Below are 17,063 nucleotides of genomic sequence, written 5' to 3'. Positions count from 1 at the left end.
ATGAAGAGGAGTTTGAAGGCTTTTAAGGTGAAACTGTCACGCCAGCAAACTTGCTAGGGACTTGCCCGGCACTTGCTCTCTCCCTCTATTTGTTATCTTACTTCTATCATTGACAGTCCCTCTAGGTTGTGGGCTGCTTGCCTGTGTTCCTGAGAAGCATCTACGGTACCAGTCTATAGAGTGTGTTTTCTTTAGTGAATTACCGGTATGTTTACCGGTAATAAACTTGCACTGTTTTATGTATATGTTTGATTACATACAGCCTTGTGACAGTTTTCCTGCATGTCATAAGCATTTGAATATAAATTAAAATGTTAAAATCAAATCTGATATTGTTTTACCTTTTATTTGGTGTGTGGAAGGTGTGCGGAAGAGGGGGCAGTCTTATACGGCGAGTATATAACAAACTCTGTATTTTGAGTGGAAATGTTAGGGGGTCCTCTTATACGCCCAGTCGTCTTATACGCCGGCAAATACGGTATTACGTGAACATTAAATATCTCCATAGAGAGTTTGCTTTATATGAACAGTTTATATATCACACAACAGATTCAGAGATAATTTTCATTTATTTACCAAACTAGACATTTCAACTGACTCTTTTTTAAAAATTTATTAGTATTTTAAAAACACTGATTTGAAATATGCATATGAATAAGGGTGCATCAACAAGTCATTTAATGTGCATTTAACATATTAGATAATACACATGTCCTATGAAATAAAGTACTAAGTTATGTGTCCTTGAACATTGGTTTCGTAAATAAATGTGGGAATGTAAGGTCATTTTTAAATCTCCCACAAATAATTTCCTTTAATGATTTCACAGACAATCTGACTGGTCGCAGCAAAAGTGTTGTCCAGAATCTAATCACTGATGTGCTCTCTCTGCGAGGCAGGCTTTATTATGACCAATGGCTCTCCTAGAACCCTTTAAGGCTTAATTATACATTTTAATTCCACCTCATCTGCTACTTATTAGTAAATATTTCATCTGGGTAAAACTAAGGAAATGATATTAAACTCTTTGAAATTAGAGACTAGAAGAAATTATATCATTATTTTTTAAATCAGGGGATGCATTACTTAGAAGAAATTTTCTTTACTTACCCTCGCCCTGGAAGAAGGTACACTTTAACAAAGGGGTCAGAATAACCATTGTTGTCTCGAGGGACTAAGTTTCTTGCTTGGAGAATGTGTATTATGAGATTGCCAAGATCATAGTTGATTTGAAGCTTAAAGAGACAGAAACATATTTGGTGAATATTATTTTTGTTTTGTTTTAAAAAACATAATTGCATTACCAGTCAATATTTTAGGAGTATTTCTTTTTGTTCTCATAAGATGCATCAATCCTCATTTCCATTTTATTTGAAACTGAACAGACCAGTAAATGTCTAATTTAATTGGGAGTTCCCAGGCACATGTTACTAGCAAAAGTGCTATTCATTTTTTTCTGAGGTGAAAGTCCTGGCCTGTTTAAAATTCATTTAGAAGGAAAATCATACAGTGAATTTTAGTTGCATTTTTAAGTGAAATATCAAATACCTACTTTTAAATGTTGAACGTTCATATATACAATTGGAATTCTGAAATTAAATTAACTAGTTGATACACTTACTAGAAAATGTAGTTTGCATTTCACCAAATAATTAGCAGTGGGAGGAATCCTTATTTAAACATAAAGCTATCACTACTGAAATGCAGGAATATTTCAGAAGGTGTAAAATTTACCTCTTCCTGTATTACATTATGTGATGTTAAACCTGAAGCTTTTCTTTCTGTTCTGCTGTTTTTCTAGTAGAGTGAGAGGCTAACATAACAAAATCTTGCTCTTCAATTTTAGAAGCTGAAGAGGAAAGAAGAGGCATTGCCTCAAAGATGCTTGATAGCTGTTGCAAAATTGTCACTGTATAGTAAAAGGTTTATATTTCTAATAAATATTTGAGAAGCTTGCATAATTCAAAATAAGTGAAATAACCCATTTTACTCCTTCAAAATTGAAAGGGTCTTTTGGTATTAGAATAAGACTTAACTCTGTTTGATGTTCTTACCAATTAACAAAAAGCAAAACATTTGTATTTCAAAGCAGAAAATCCATAAATAAAAATACCAACAAATTTTATAATCATACAAAGAAGATATGTAATAGTAATGTTGAAAATGAGATAATTCAGATGAGCCAAACTTTATCTAAAATTCCATAATTAAAATAATGGTTAATTTTAGCATAATTTTGACCTGGTTATCATGTTTTGTGCCAAAAAAGGAATCTTTGATAACTTTTCTCTATACAGAAAAGCCCAGAGTCTGGGCATCATGAAACAAAATACTGTGAAGGAGGAGGAACACTGCAAAGTTTAGAACTCCAGTAACTCTATGCTACAACGGATACTGAAATATACAATGACTCTGAAATTAATTTCACTGAGATTTAGAACAGCTTCCAAATTTTTAAGAAGTTCTTCCTTATTTTCTCCTTTCTCTGCCAGCCTTAAAGTTTATTTTTAACTGATAAAGCACCCAAACTATTTCTTGTTGTGTTTTTTCCCCCCAAAACCATTTATTGTTGAAATGAAAACTTGCAGGCTTCCTTAAGATAGTGCTTTCCAAGGTTTACTCTGCAGGGCCTTAGAGAACACTTGGCTGCTCACAGGTTACTTCCAGGAGAGAAGGAGATGCCTGTCCCCTGTAATCCTTACCAGAGCTACTCAAGTGCTGGCAGTCATTGTTTGGGTGTCTACATAAGGTGTTACTTAGAATAAGGTTTCGCTAAAAGAAAAAAAAACAAACAGATGAAGCCAATGTTATAAGTGGATTTAAAAAAAGAAAGGGAAAAATATCCCAAGAGTTAAGAAGGAAAGTTTTTAGTGTACATTTCTACTATAGAATTAAACACTACTGCTCAAGGGAAAGGAAAAAAAACCATAAGAACAAACAACAAAAACAAAAACCACAACAAATATTGGTCCAGGAGCAAGAAGTATTAAAGGAAAAAAGGGGGGGAGGGCATGAGTGGGAGGATGGGGGGGGGAATGGGGCAATAAGGACACATATGTAATACCTTAATAAAGAAAAAACATTGTAAAAAATAAAAATAAATTTTAAAAAATGGGAGAGAGAGAAAGAAAAAAACTGTGAATTGGAAAAGCTAGCTTTTTTTTCTTTTCTTTTTTTCTGTCTGAAATGAAGGATCAGGGCCTGGCCTAGGAGTGGGAAACAGCAATGAGTCACCAGACTTAGAGAACATACGTAATCAGGCTTCATCCTGCTGGGTCCTTCTTAGAAAGGTGTCCGTCCACCTTCAGCACTTTTTTCTCTATTTCCGCAGTCACACTTCACGTTTGTTTTAATCAGTGAGTGCCTAGACAATCACTTAATTTATTATTTTGTGTGTCAGCCCCTTTATAATATTTCCTGTTGGCCACTGCTGTATGACCTTTTAATTAGTCTTTTCCTTACGCCGAAGTGTTTACTGATCACCCTATTATTTAGTGGCTCACTCCCCCTCAGCTCACATTGAAGGTTCTTTCAAATTTAGTCTTAACTTATCTCTACAGGAACCTTTCACGGCAGCAAAGCCGACCTCTTCATTTCATGCCTCTCTGGCAGCAGAGCCTTTCCTCCTATCTTCTCTTCTTCCAGGAACACACTCCCCTTTCTCCCTGCTTATCCTCAAATCAGGTCACATCTCTTATCCTTCGTGAAGTCTTTCATGCACATTTCCTCCAGAACGTGTTGGAGTTGCACTAAGACTCACTGTTCTCATTCCTTTATCGGGAACTTACTATCTTCAAAGTTATTATTTTATACTGTGTTAATTTTTTCTATGGGACATTTCTTATCTACTCGAAATTACATTTTGGTATCATCTAAATCACAATTTTCTACCATTTTTACTATGACTCACAGTAGGAAATACATGTTACAATGTTTTACACTAATACAGAAACATACATACATAGAATTAAAAAGAGTGATTAACGCTACTTTTTTTTTCTATTTTCCTGGTCAAAATCCACTAAAATGATTTACACAATTTCCAATTAGTCCAGACCCCTTCCCCCCACCCCCTGCCCAGTAAGAAAAACACAGCTCTATAGGAATTGTTTAGCAATTTTTTAACAATTGTTAACCAGAGGAAGAAATGAGGACAGCATTCAACTCATGAAACTCTTAAAGAAGAAACTTTAAAGTCTAGGTCCTTTTGCTTTAAATTTTTATCCTAGAAATGACTCTAGGAGATTCTGTCATGTTGGAAATACATTCAAGAAATATAAAGTAACTGAGACGTAAAATGTATTAATACTACTAAGGTTTCAGGTATGTTTCAAGGCATCTAATTCCATAGATATAATTAGATTTCATAAAACATATATTTTTATTAAAATACTATTCTATGCAGTTGTAGTTTTTCCCTTTATAGATCTATATGTTATAAAACAGAAAAGGTTCTAACAGTGTTTACAACTTCAACAGACCAGGGGGTGGAAATAAGCAGAAAAGATTGCAAAATGATGATTTAAAAAAAAAAAAAGTTCATACCTGAATTTCCCCCGTAATTGGATGAGAGACAACCTTTGTTGCATCAGTAGGCTGTAATATTAAAAACATACATTATCATAGATAAACCCTTCATAGAATTTACTGTTTCAACTTCCTCCTGAAATTAATTTCTATTTGGCCAGAGCACACTGCCTGGAAAATATATTTCACCCATTTGTCTGCTTCAGATTATGCTGTCTGCTTATACTTCTCAATACATGTTTAATTTTATAGCCACATGAATCTGCTTTTCATTTTGTTAAGCCTGTTTTGAAGCTATAATTTTATACCTGCAGTAATGTATTTTCAATTACTTAAGGAAATGAATGCTTTGGTTCAATGTACTCTATTTAAATATTCATAGGATTTAAAGATCTATAGAGGAATAATTTTTTTTTTTATACACCAGCTGCCTAGGAGACAGAAGTTATGAAAATCCATGCTTATACTCCTTTGTTGGGTATTCCTGTTCCCTTCTAGAGTGAGGTACCAGGCAATCACTTTCTAAGATCTCACACTCGATTATAATTCCACCCCATTCTATTTAAGTTCTCATTTCCTTAGTAAGTCCCTTATATCAGTACAGCCTTAAAAACAGGAATGTGATCTAGTAAACTGATTCACACCGCTGAAAAAATGACTGACTGCTGACTTGTTACATTTCCTTGAAGTATTTGTAGAAAATGAGAGATGATAAACCTGACCCCAGATCTTACAGAATTTCAGGCAATGTGGAATGTGGCATCAATTTAGGGAGACATTTCCCAAAATGGAGGCCAGCTTACCACTCACTCTACAAAAAAGGCCCTAGTCTCCCTACATGTTATATATTGGCCTGTTTTAATAATTAACTGGAAAAGGAAAGATCCTTAATATTTAGGTGTATATACTTGTTCTGCCATCTTTTGCTTTAAATTTTTATCCTAGAAATGAGAGCAATATTCCAGGTTTTGTTTTGTGAAATATTTACAGAAAAAAAACCCTAATATAATCATTGGCAAAGTTATGGACTATGTGTTAAATTTTCTACGCCATGTATCCTTTATTTGTTCAACTCGTTTATACGAACAGTCATTTACTAACACCGAAACTATGCTCTGGTTACAAAGGATAAAATGTCAGTTAGTGAACAATTATATTTACTTAAAATTATTTTACTATTAAAATTCAAGGAAAGAAAACTGAATCTAGAAAAAGAAGGACCACACAAGTTCCTGAAACTACACCTCAATTAAAGACACAAGCTTTCTAAAACCAGATATCCTTGCATTTCTATTAGGAAAGTTGGGGAATAACTGAGATAAAAAGTCAAAAGTGAGACAAAAGAAAAAGGAAAGTGTGATTATTGGTAACCTATTTTTTTTTTAAGCAGTCATAGCTTATTTGACAAGAGCACACAAACCTAACTAGATTCAACATAGAGAATAAACTTACGGGTCATTTTTAGTTGTTCGGGGTATGACAGAGAACGCATAAGAATACAGAAATGGAAAACTGGTTTGTTTGGGGTTTTTTTTTTTTTTTTGCTCCAGTAGATAATTAGGAAGTGAGAAAACATAAGAACATCTTAGAAAATAATATTGTATTTCCTATCTGCTAGTCTAAATAAGGAGGAACTAGAAAGGAACTCAAAGGTCACATGGCGCACTTCTCACCTTGCTGCTGCTGTGTTTCTTTTTGCTCACGGAGGGGGACCCTGGTTGCCCGGGGCTTGGGACAGAACTGGATCCTGCTGATGTAGGGCCTGAATGAGCGTGAGATCCTTTTTCCACGACAGAGGACATAACCAGTGGTGACTGCTGTAGCGAAACCTTCTGGAGCTCTGCAGCCAATTGCTTCGGATCAACCCCTGGGGACTTTGCTTTATCCACTACAACAAAATAAAATGGCTTGATAGGTTCCTGGATTTTACAGGTACTTAACACCATGGAACTGATTTGAATTCTAGATTACAAAGTCAAAATATTACTTATACAACCACCTACATTTTAAAAAATAAATAAAAAATACATAAACAATTGTACCTTTATGTATCTATTTCTAAGAAGTCTAGAAGGGTCACAGAAGAGTAAAAGAATTCTGAGTTACAGAGGGAAATTGAGCTTCCTATTCCATCTTCAGAAAATGTTTTTAATGTTTTACATAGAAAATTGTACGAAGATAAAATATTCCATTTTATTCACTGGAATTTAATTTGTATGACTAGCTACTTTTCCTTCTTTAAATCTTAACTATAACTTTCTCTAAGGAGGAAATTTCAAAGAGTATATTTACATTTCCAGGTGTATTATTGTTTCAACAGGCCCTGGTCTCTTTATTCACTGTAATAACCCAGACTCAGAATGCACAGGAAGTGCTCAATACATCATTGCTAAACAAAGGGATAAGTGATATTTTAATCTTACATTTGATCTAAATGTAAAAATGTGAAATCACACAGCGAGAATTTCATATACATTTCTTTATTGGGTTTAACATGCATATGTGTGTTTCCCTGGAATGCTAAAAATGTAGCTACAATGCTTTTGATTTTCTTTACCATTACATAAATATATAAACATCCATCAGTCTGTTGCTTTATTTTGTCTATATCTATATTTATGTCTGTATTTTTATCTACAGCTACATCTGCCTCAATAATTATAGATTGTTCCCAACTTATGATAGATAGACTTAACTATTTTCAACTTCACAATGGTGCAAAAGTGATACACATAACAAATTACATGAGCTACTCAACAACTTATAATAAATAGGCATTATTTTAGATAATGTTGCTCAACTGTAGGCTAATGTAAGTGTTCTGAGCACATTTAAGGTAGGCTGGTCTAAGCTGTGATGATTGAGAAGTTAGGTGTATTGAATGCATTTTTGACTTAAGGATATTTCCAACTTATGATGGGCTTATTGGGGCAAAACCCCATTGTAAGTGGAGGAGCAGCTGTACTTCCACGTCTACATTTTTACTCACAGTTGAAAGCAGATTGCTTTCACCTACCAGATTTTGGTGGTTCATGCAGTTCCAGGTGCTGGGGATTTTCAGAATCTGAGAGCATATTGAGGTCCCTAAAAATTAAAACAAAAAAATTAAGGAAGAATTTGAGGAAGCCTGACACAAAAGGCCCTTTTCCCCAACTACCCTGAATATTTTTTTTAGGAGGTAAATGAGAAGTGGTTAATGATATAAAGCAATTTCAAAGCATGCTCACCCTTCTAACCAAATATATATTGGCAATGCTGTTAAACGTCAGCTGATAAAAATGGTTATTTAAGGTGAAATCTTTATGGATTAAATGTAAGTTTATTTTGAAATACTATACACATCCATGAAATCTAAATGGGTTTAAGTTTCCATTTATATGAAGCGTGTTTCAATAAAAGGATGAAAGGGGAGAGCTATTGACATTAGTCAGAGACAAAATGATCTGAATTCTTTCTGTGCTTTAAACTTTGATTCTGAACACAAGAAATCTATAAAACTTGCATTCTTTTTATTTTCTAATTACAGAAAATCTTGCTGACTGGCAAAGGTTCCACCTTAACAATTTTAAATTAAAAGAGCCATGAATAGCCAAAAAAAATGGAAACAAAAAGATGGGGAAAAACTCACAGTCTTACACATATTTCTGCTTCCCCACTTTGCTGACTAATGATACTCTGCACTTCTTCATATGTTTTAGAAGTTAAAGGAATTCCATTCCATTCCAAAACTTGCATCCCTAAAAAGACAAATTCAAGTATAATGTGAAAATTGTGTGCTATTTCTAGTCCAGGTCCATAGGGCATAGAAGACACTCCTCTGCATTTGCAAACCAACTCAGCACACTATTTCAGAGAACATCAGCTCAAAGTTCTCTGGAACCACATGTACTTTGGTCTCATCCACTTACCTGAACACATGAAATGTATCTAACACAACATGCAAAATGTTGCTTTTGGAAATCTATTAAATGCTGTCAAACACATGCATTTTTTGTTCACACTGCTATAAAGAAAACATTACTGAATGTGTATTGCTTAGACCAATTTTGTACAACCACCAATATAATCATTTCATGGGGAACAAGCAACTAGAAAAGTATCAAGTTCCATATTCTATCGTGGAATGGGGGTGGCAGAAAAAAGCCATTGGGATTTTGCTGTGAAGCCCCCCTGAAGGAACTGCTATACCTTCAGCTTGGCTCAGATAAACCGATTTCCATGTTGTGTCTTTTCTTCATTACCTGCGAGATATTCCTGAGTAGAAGCAGCAGAAATGCTAGAGAGAGCAACTTCATGCGTGTGTACTGCCTGTGCAGTAAGTAGTACAAGGCCTTGTGCTCAGGAGGTCCAATGCTTGGTTTCATTAAGCTTTGCCATTGCCATGTTGAAATTCTTAATAATGTTTGAACAAAGAGCTCTACATTTTCATTTTGCACTGGGTCCTGTAAATTTAGTTACCTAAAAATGTAATTTTCATATAAAAAAGTAGTACTATATAATATTTCAACATCTTACATTTAATCCTTTGGTCCATTTATTATGAGCTGTCAAAATAATCTAGGGACAAATATTTGGCACAAATCAGATGGTCCTAATCTGTGGCTATGTGAGCTGGACATAAATTAACTAAAACTATCCAAAGTCATAGTGCCTACATATTTATGGATGCTCCCAGCTTTACCTGAGAAAAATGTATGTATGTCATACTAGGCTATAATTAAATAAAAATAAATACTTGTCGACAAATCACATTTCCAATGTGCTTCACAGATGCCTGTGTGAAATTACCTATTGCTCAACATGGATTTCAATGGGAAATGCTAAACATGGCACGATTGAGTCTTTAACATTTTAATGATTTTGATATACATTGAAAAGCATATTACTAGTAACAAGCAAGGGAAAAGCTTTTAGTGAAGTGGCAAAAGAAGTCCATAAAAATGTCCACAAGAACACAAACAAAAACGGCTTTTCCATAACTTACTCCAAGAAAACTTTATCTTCAGATGGGCCTTACGTTTATTTCAATAATCCCAGGCTGTTGTACATATAAAATGAGAAAATAACATAAAAGACAGTGGTGACACCACTAAAGAAAAATTTAGTACTGAGAGAGGAAAAACACACTTTTTTCTGTTAGTCAGGAGTAAGAGTTATTTATGACAGATGATTTTGAATGGAAACAAATTACTGGTATTGGAATCCAGAAACTGCATTGTCACTTTTCTGCAGAGCATAGTCTATGAAAAGAAACAGCCACATAATCTTGATGCTACTTCTGTTGGGTTTACCTGTTTATTTTTCACATCTCAAAAAATAACAGTGCAAATTTCCAAAATATAATTATCCAGTGAAATGAAAAACGCTTCTAGTCATAAAAAACTGTTTAGAATCATTAATAACATTGCTGGAAAACATATACAGAAAACTAGGGTCTGGCCTAGATATTTATCTGAGATCATGAACTACATAATATGCTCTGCTAAACTTTTCCATTCACTCAGTTTCCCACCAGAGTTGGTGCAAAAGATTTTTCCAGTTCTTTTCTCCTTATTCTTGGTTCCAAAGGTGAGTATCAGATAACACAGGGAACGTGACTATGTGAACAGTCGTTTAGTTAACACTTCCCCTTTGCATTGCCTTTCCAACTTCCTACGAATCCTACAAAAACCACACTACAATAAACAAGTGAATACACAAATAACTCCTTATCAATTCATTAGATGGTTTTAACAGTTTGAGAATTAAGTATCATGTGACATCAAATACAGTAATTTTGAAAAATGTTAATTGTAAAATTCTATTGTAAAATGCATGCAAAAATTTGTTGAAAATTATTATACTACATGGAAATATAGTTCACTAAAATAGTCTTTTACCATTTAATTGATTTGAATGTAAGCATAATCAAACTTCCGATAACTTTTTACTCTGACTTTGAGAAATAATCCTAGAAGATAGTGTACACATAAATGGTTAAACCTATTACTTAGCATTATGAGCAAATAATTACATTTTATAGTTTTTAAAATTTATCAACATATATGTTAGCCAATTGTTCAAGTTTGAGAGTGTTCAGATGATTCTTCAATTATATTCCTAGAAAGTGCCTATTCTAATAGTTTCTATTAGAAAAACTAACATAATCTAAATTTTGCTGAATGTGCAACAGTGATGATAGGACTTGGTGTTCAAAATCTTATAATTAAAAGGTTATCAAAATTTAAAAGTATAATAATAGGTTAATTTTCAAATTTAAAAAAACAACATAAGAGATTCTCAAATGTGTTTTCATATTTTATGGGATTAGTTAATTTTATATGTTCCTCAAACTACCAAATCTATTCTTATCTTTATAACACAAAATTTCATGTATGTTATTTCTTTGTCCATATTTAATATTTGCTATTACTGCAAAAACATCTATATATTAAAATTATTGAGTTAACAGTCAAACTTTTATAGGTTATTGTACATCCACTCATATATCACACAAAAGATCAAGACCTTTATTTACTTATTTCAAAGATATTTTTTCAGTTCCTTGTATGTGGCAGGAGATACACAATTCATCACTTTTGTAATGATCACCATCTTTATGCTGTTATATGCTAATATTTTATGCTGTCATATAAAGCAATAAAATACACTCATTCTAGTGGAAAAAACAGAAATATCTCGGCAATTAGTAAAATAAAGATAATTTACAGGAAATTCAAAAGTGTTATAAATAGATGAAGAAAAGCCCATACTCATTAGTGATTAGAAAGTATAAATTAAAGCAAGAATGACATGTTACTATTACTTAACTATCATCATTCAAAAAGATCAAAAGCCAGAAAACACCATATGTGGAATTATGTGACTTTACTTCAAGGGAAATTATACTTGCTAGATGGTTTTTCAGCTTTATCCCCACTCTAAGATGTGAAAAGAATATCTCAACATGAAAAATAAAACAACTGCTTATTTATAATTTACAGACATGTAATTATTTTGATGGAGATGCAGATAAGTGCAACCACCCTGGAGGGCAATGTGGCAGAACATTGTTAAATTAAGCTCATGTACACCCTATGACCGGGAAATCTTCTTGAGTATTTATTTGTGGGAGGTGTAAGTTTCAGGAGAAATGGACAATGACAGGAAGAAAATGCTCACAATGAAAACACTCCACAGCGTTTGCAGGAAACAGACATATAGGTGTTGAAGTCAAAAGGTGAAACCATCTTGAAATCATTTACCAAGTAAAGACAAGTGAGAAACAGGATCTGATCTATAGGGCAATGACATTTACATACATAAAATAATATTGACACAAGTTAACATTACACATTTTACAAATAAATACATCACATAAATTATAATAGCTACTTATGGTGAAAAAAGGGAATTAGAAAAGAAAATGAGATAAAAAAGGAATGAGTTAATAAATGACTGAATAAACAACACCCCCCCCCCCCCCCCCCACACACACACACAGGAGGAGACCTTACATGAACCAATGTGCTATAAAATGAGAATCTGATGCAGCTGGGGTAAAAACAAAAAACAAGCAATTAATACTTTTTCTCCACTGATATTATTAACCATGACTACAGATTAATGTACTAAATTTGGACATTCACTCTCAAGAGCCCTTTATAAACTAGCAGCAGCAGCAAAATTTCAGCTGAACTGGTCATTGCCCTGACTTTCTAAATAGCGAGCAAATCTTGCAAATGAGTTTCAGGAGTCCAATATGTTGTCTACATCTGTTATGTTAATTACGCATTCATTTTCAAGTTATGTAGTGTTAATATAAGAGAAATATATACTAGTACATGAATGGATTTTATTATATTTTATTTTTTTAATATATTTTTTATTGATTTCAGAGAGGAAGAGAGAGGGAGGGAGAGATAGAAACATCAATGGTGAAAGAGAATCATTGATCCGCTGCTCCTGCAAACTCCACACTGGGGATCCAGCCTACAACCCGGGTATGTGCCCATTACCGGGAATAGAACTGTAACCTCCTCATTCAAAGGTCAGTCTTCAACTGCTGAGCCAAACCAGTTGGGCTTTATTATTTTTTTAATTACATTTTCTATATTTTACATTTTTAACCTATTATACATTAACACGAAAGAAGGAAACAAGGAAAGATGGGTTGAAGAAAGGAAAGAATGAAGGGGGAAAAGTATAGAAGGAGGAAATCTTCGATAAAGAAAAAAATAATATAATAAAACATATACTAGATGCCCGGTGCATGAGATTCGTGCATGGTGGGGGGTGTCCCTCAGCCCAGCCTGAATCCTCTCCAATCTGGGACCCCTCTCACAATCCAGGACTGCTGGCTCTCAACTGCTCGCCTGCCTGCCAGTCTTATTGCCCCTAACTGCTTTTGCCTTGCAGGCCTGGTCCCCCTCAACTGCCCTCCCCTGCTGGCCATCTTGAGGCGGCTAACATGAGGGCAGCCATCTTGTGTGCTGGAGTGATGGTCAATTTGCATATTATTCTTTTATTAGATCGGATATTTTCTGAGAGAACTCATGTATATGTATAAAATCTTAAGGCTGGAAACTATCTTGTTGAATAGTGAATCTCATAACATTGCCATTTTTGTCATTGTCATTATTTATTATTGCTATAATTTTTACTCTTGGAACCCATAGTTCAAACAAACCTTAAAACAGTGCCTCAGTATTCAAAATGTACAAAAATGGAGCTACTTTCATTGAAGCAAGTTCCCTGTACCTGCTATTCTCCTCATTCTCCAGTTCTCATTCTATACAGACCCTTAGCTATTTGATAATAGAATTAAACTCAATAGACATTTATAAAAATGTATTTTTATTGATTTCAGAGAAGGGAAAGGGAGAGAAAGCTTGAAACATTAATGATGAGAGAGAGTCATTGATTGGCTGCCTCTTGCACACCCTCTACTGGGGATCAAGTCAGCAACCCAGGCATGTGCCCTGACCAGTATAGAATCACAGTCTCTTGGTTCATAGAACAATACTCAACTTCTGAGCCACACCAGCTGGGCTCATTAGACTTTCTAATGTAAATGTTATACATTTATATTCTTCCAAATTTCATTACTATTAAGTACACACATGTGGAAGATTTGGGGTAGTTTTCTACTTTTTTGCTTTAAGCTACTGTATATTTTATATTGAGTAGATGTGTGCCCAAAATAAATAAAAAAGATTGTTAAGCAAAAGTATATGCTATGATAATATACTCCATTTTCATACTTGGGCAGAGAAATGAAAAGAGTTCTTTAGAGAAATACTCTGGCCACTGTGCTCAGTGGTTAGAGTGTTGGCCTATGAACTGAAGTGGTTCAGGTTGGATACCTGGTCAAAGGCTCATACCTGGATTGCAGATTGATCCCTAGCCCCAGTTGGGGCACATGTGGGAGGCAACCAATCAATGTGTCTCTCTCACATTGGTGTTTCTCTCTCTCTTTTTCTCCCCCTCCCACTAAAAGAATAAATAAATGGAAAAATATATCCTGAGGTGAGGACTAACCAAAAAAAAAAAGAGTTCTTTAGAGAAATGTTATAGAGCTTGGGTATATTTTTAAATAGTTCAGAATTGTTGAAGTTAAGTTCTATATTGACTGTCATTAATTTAGGGAGTGATTTTGAGCAATTTATTTTCCATGTTTCTTCTTTCACTCACACTTTTTGTAAAGAACAAGTCATTAAAATCAGCAAAAGATGGCTTACATATATAATTCTCAGGTGAAATAAATTTGCATATTTAAAAATTCTCAAGATGCATCTATGTTGTCACGAGTGGTAGTATTTGATCTTTTCTTATGGCTGAATAGTATTCTATAGTATATATGTACTACATCTTCTTTATCCAATCTTCTATAGAGGATACTTTGGCTGTTTCTATGTCTTGCCCATCATAAATAATTATGCTAAGCAAAATAAGTCAGTCAGAAAAAGCCAATAGCCATTGATTTGACTCAGATGTGGGATATAAAACTGAAACTCATAGACACAGACAACAATATGGTGGTTACCAGAGGCAAGAGGGTTGGGGGGGGAGTAAAGGGTAAGCGGGCCAAATACATGGTGACAGAAGATGATTTGATTTTGGGTGGTCAAATCATCTGCAATATACAGATTATGTATCATAGAAATGTACACTTAAAACCTATATGATTATTAACCAATGTCACCCAATAAAATCAGTAAAAAAGAAAATAAAAAATTCTCACATTTTCAATAGAAAAATTATTTAAGATAAATCAAAGACTAAGAATTGTGCTTATCCATACTTCTTTTTTAAGTCTGAGTACATTGAAAATATTTGGGACAAAGACTTTTACACTAGTAGATCTAAAACAGATTTAGCTTCAATAATAAAAAAATAATTGTAAAGAAAATCAATTATCACATATCTTGCAGTATTAATGGTCAATAATAAAAAGGTCTTCAAAGAAAGCATACATAAATTAAATTATATAATGTTTTAAAAGCACTTCACAACTATTTTATAAACTTGTTATAAATCAGGCAAGATCCTTGTAGATGTTCTCCTTTTAGTTTTTTACACAATATATTAGAAAAAATGAAACATGAGGTAACATGAATTTTTTAACTTCACAAAGTTACTTAATGGTATTACAAGAAATATGAACTCCATCTAACTGTTTCTAAGGCCAAAGCTAGTATCAGTTAAAAGGGAAACTCATTCAACTAATATACATGCCAGACTACCTGAATAAAAAGCGTTCAAATATGTAAAATATAGCACAATGAACACATAAATTATTTATAATGTCATTTTAATTACAATAAAGATAATTTATAAATTGTATACATGATCTATATGACAATATTATTTGAGAACTCAGGCTTGTAATCATTGAAGATATTATTGAATAAATAAAAAGATCTTGTGGATAAATCATTTTGTGGTGGGTAAATAACAGTAATTAGGAATGAAATAAAAGCTGATTATCTTTCTCATCTATTTTCTCTACTCCACTCCCAGAAAAAAAGTCAGTATCACATTTCTACATGCATGTTGATAATAAATTAAGCAGGGCCATACTGGAACAAAAAATAATGTAGGAAGGGTTGCTCAGTGTTACAAATGATCAGGGAAATGCAAATAAAAACCACCATCATTTATCATTTCACATCTATTAGGTTGACTATTGTCAAAAACACAAAATTTAATAATTGGTGAGGAGATGCAGAAATTGGAACTCTTGTACTCTGTTAAATGCAATATGGTGCAGCCACTATAGAACATAGTATGATGTTTCCTAAAAATTAAAAATAGAAATACCATATGATCAAGCAATTCCATTTTTGGGTATTTATCTCTCCCCAAAATTGAAATCAGGAACATGAAGATAGTCTCACTCCCATGTTCATTTCAGTGCTATACAAACAGCCAAACTGTGGAAATAACCTGACTATCCATTGACAGATGAATAGATAAAGCAAATGTAGTTTGTGCATACAATGGAATATTATTCAGCTTTTAAAAAGGAGGAAATCTTTTAAATCTTCACATGAATGAACCTTGAAGACATTATGCTAAGTGAAATAATCCAGTCACAGAAGGACAGATACTGCACGATTCCATTCATATGAGGTATCTAAAATAGTCAAACTCAGAAGCGAAGAATAGAATGGTAGTTGCCAGGGATGTGGAATGGGGAGATAGTTTCTAATTAATTTATACTACAAAATCTCAGTTTTGCGAGACAAATAAATTTTAGATAAACAACTTTATGTCTGTAGATAACATGGCATTGTATATTTAAAATCTGTAAAGATTTGTAGAGCTCATGTTAAGAGTATTAATTAAAATGAAGAAACAAAAGAAAAGAATGTAGGATGAATGAAAGGAATAGGAGGTAGAGAGTTAGTTTTAGGGACCCACCCTCAGCCGCCCAGCCGCCCAGGGCCAGCCCTAGGCGCAGGCAAGCCTTGGACGGAAGCTGCCCAGCTGATGCCCAAGGCGCAGGCAAGCCTCCGATGGTGGCTGCCCAGCTGCCAAGGGCTGCCCAAGGCTCAGGTAACCAGGGCCTGCCGAGGCTTGCGCTGCTGTCAGTAGCAGCAGCAGAGGTGTGATGGAGGCATCGCCTTCCCCTGATGGCCAGGTTGCCTCCTAACCCTGAGGGCTCCTGGACTGTGAGCAGGCCGGCCTGAGGGACCCCCCACTCCAGTGCATCTATTTTCATGCACTGGGCCTCTAGTGGAAATAGAATTAGCCATATTTGTGGTTGAACTTGAGAAATATTATCATGGTAGCATTCTGTTTGTAATCACTATAACCATTAAAATAATATTGTATTCCACTCCAAAAATTTCTGAGAGGATTGGAATAGATGTCAAAGTCACTCCTTGGCTATCATTTATGATGTTTAGAATTAGATATGCTATTTGAAACAGACTAAAACATAATGTGCTGAATGAGACAGGAGAACGGGTATGGGTAGATGAGTAAAATTTTATTGATCCCAAGAAAATAATATAACTAAGTTTTCTAATGATAGGTATGTAATTATCTAA

General features: G+C 34.1%; 1 protein-coding gene across 1 annotated transcript in view; it reads right to left on the bottom strand.

Annotated features, from left to right (window-relative positions):
• Positions 1-17,063, bottom strand: part of PCLO (piccolo presynaptic cytomatrix protein) — a 296,737-nt gene that overhangs the window by 59,770 nt on the left and 219,904 nt on the right. Inside the window, 5 exon segments of the mRNA XM_006777145.2 lie at positions 1,111-1,235; positions 4,546-4,596; positions 6,201-6,415; positions 7,544-7,611; positions 8,156-8,264. Of these exon segments, the coding sequence (XP_006777208.1) occupies positions 1,111-1,235; positions 4,546-4,596; positions 6,201-6,415; positions 7,544-7,611; positions 8,156-8,264 (568 nt within the window).

This window comes from Myotis davidii, unplaced genomic scaffold (assembly GCF_000327345.1).
Source record: "Myotis davidii unplaced genomic scaffold, ASM32734v1 scaffold49, whole genome shotgun sequence".
NCBI classification, from domain to species: Eukaryota; Metazoa; Chordata; class Mammalia; order Chiroptera; family Vespertilionidae; genus Myotis; species Myotis davidii.
The sequence above is the reverse complement of the archived record's forward strand: the minus strand, read 5'-3'. Positions and strand labels throughout refer to the sequence as shown.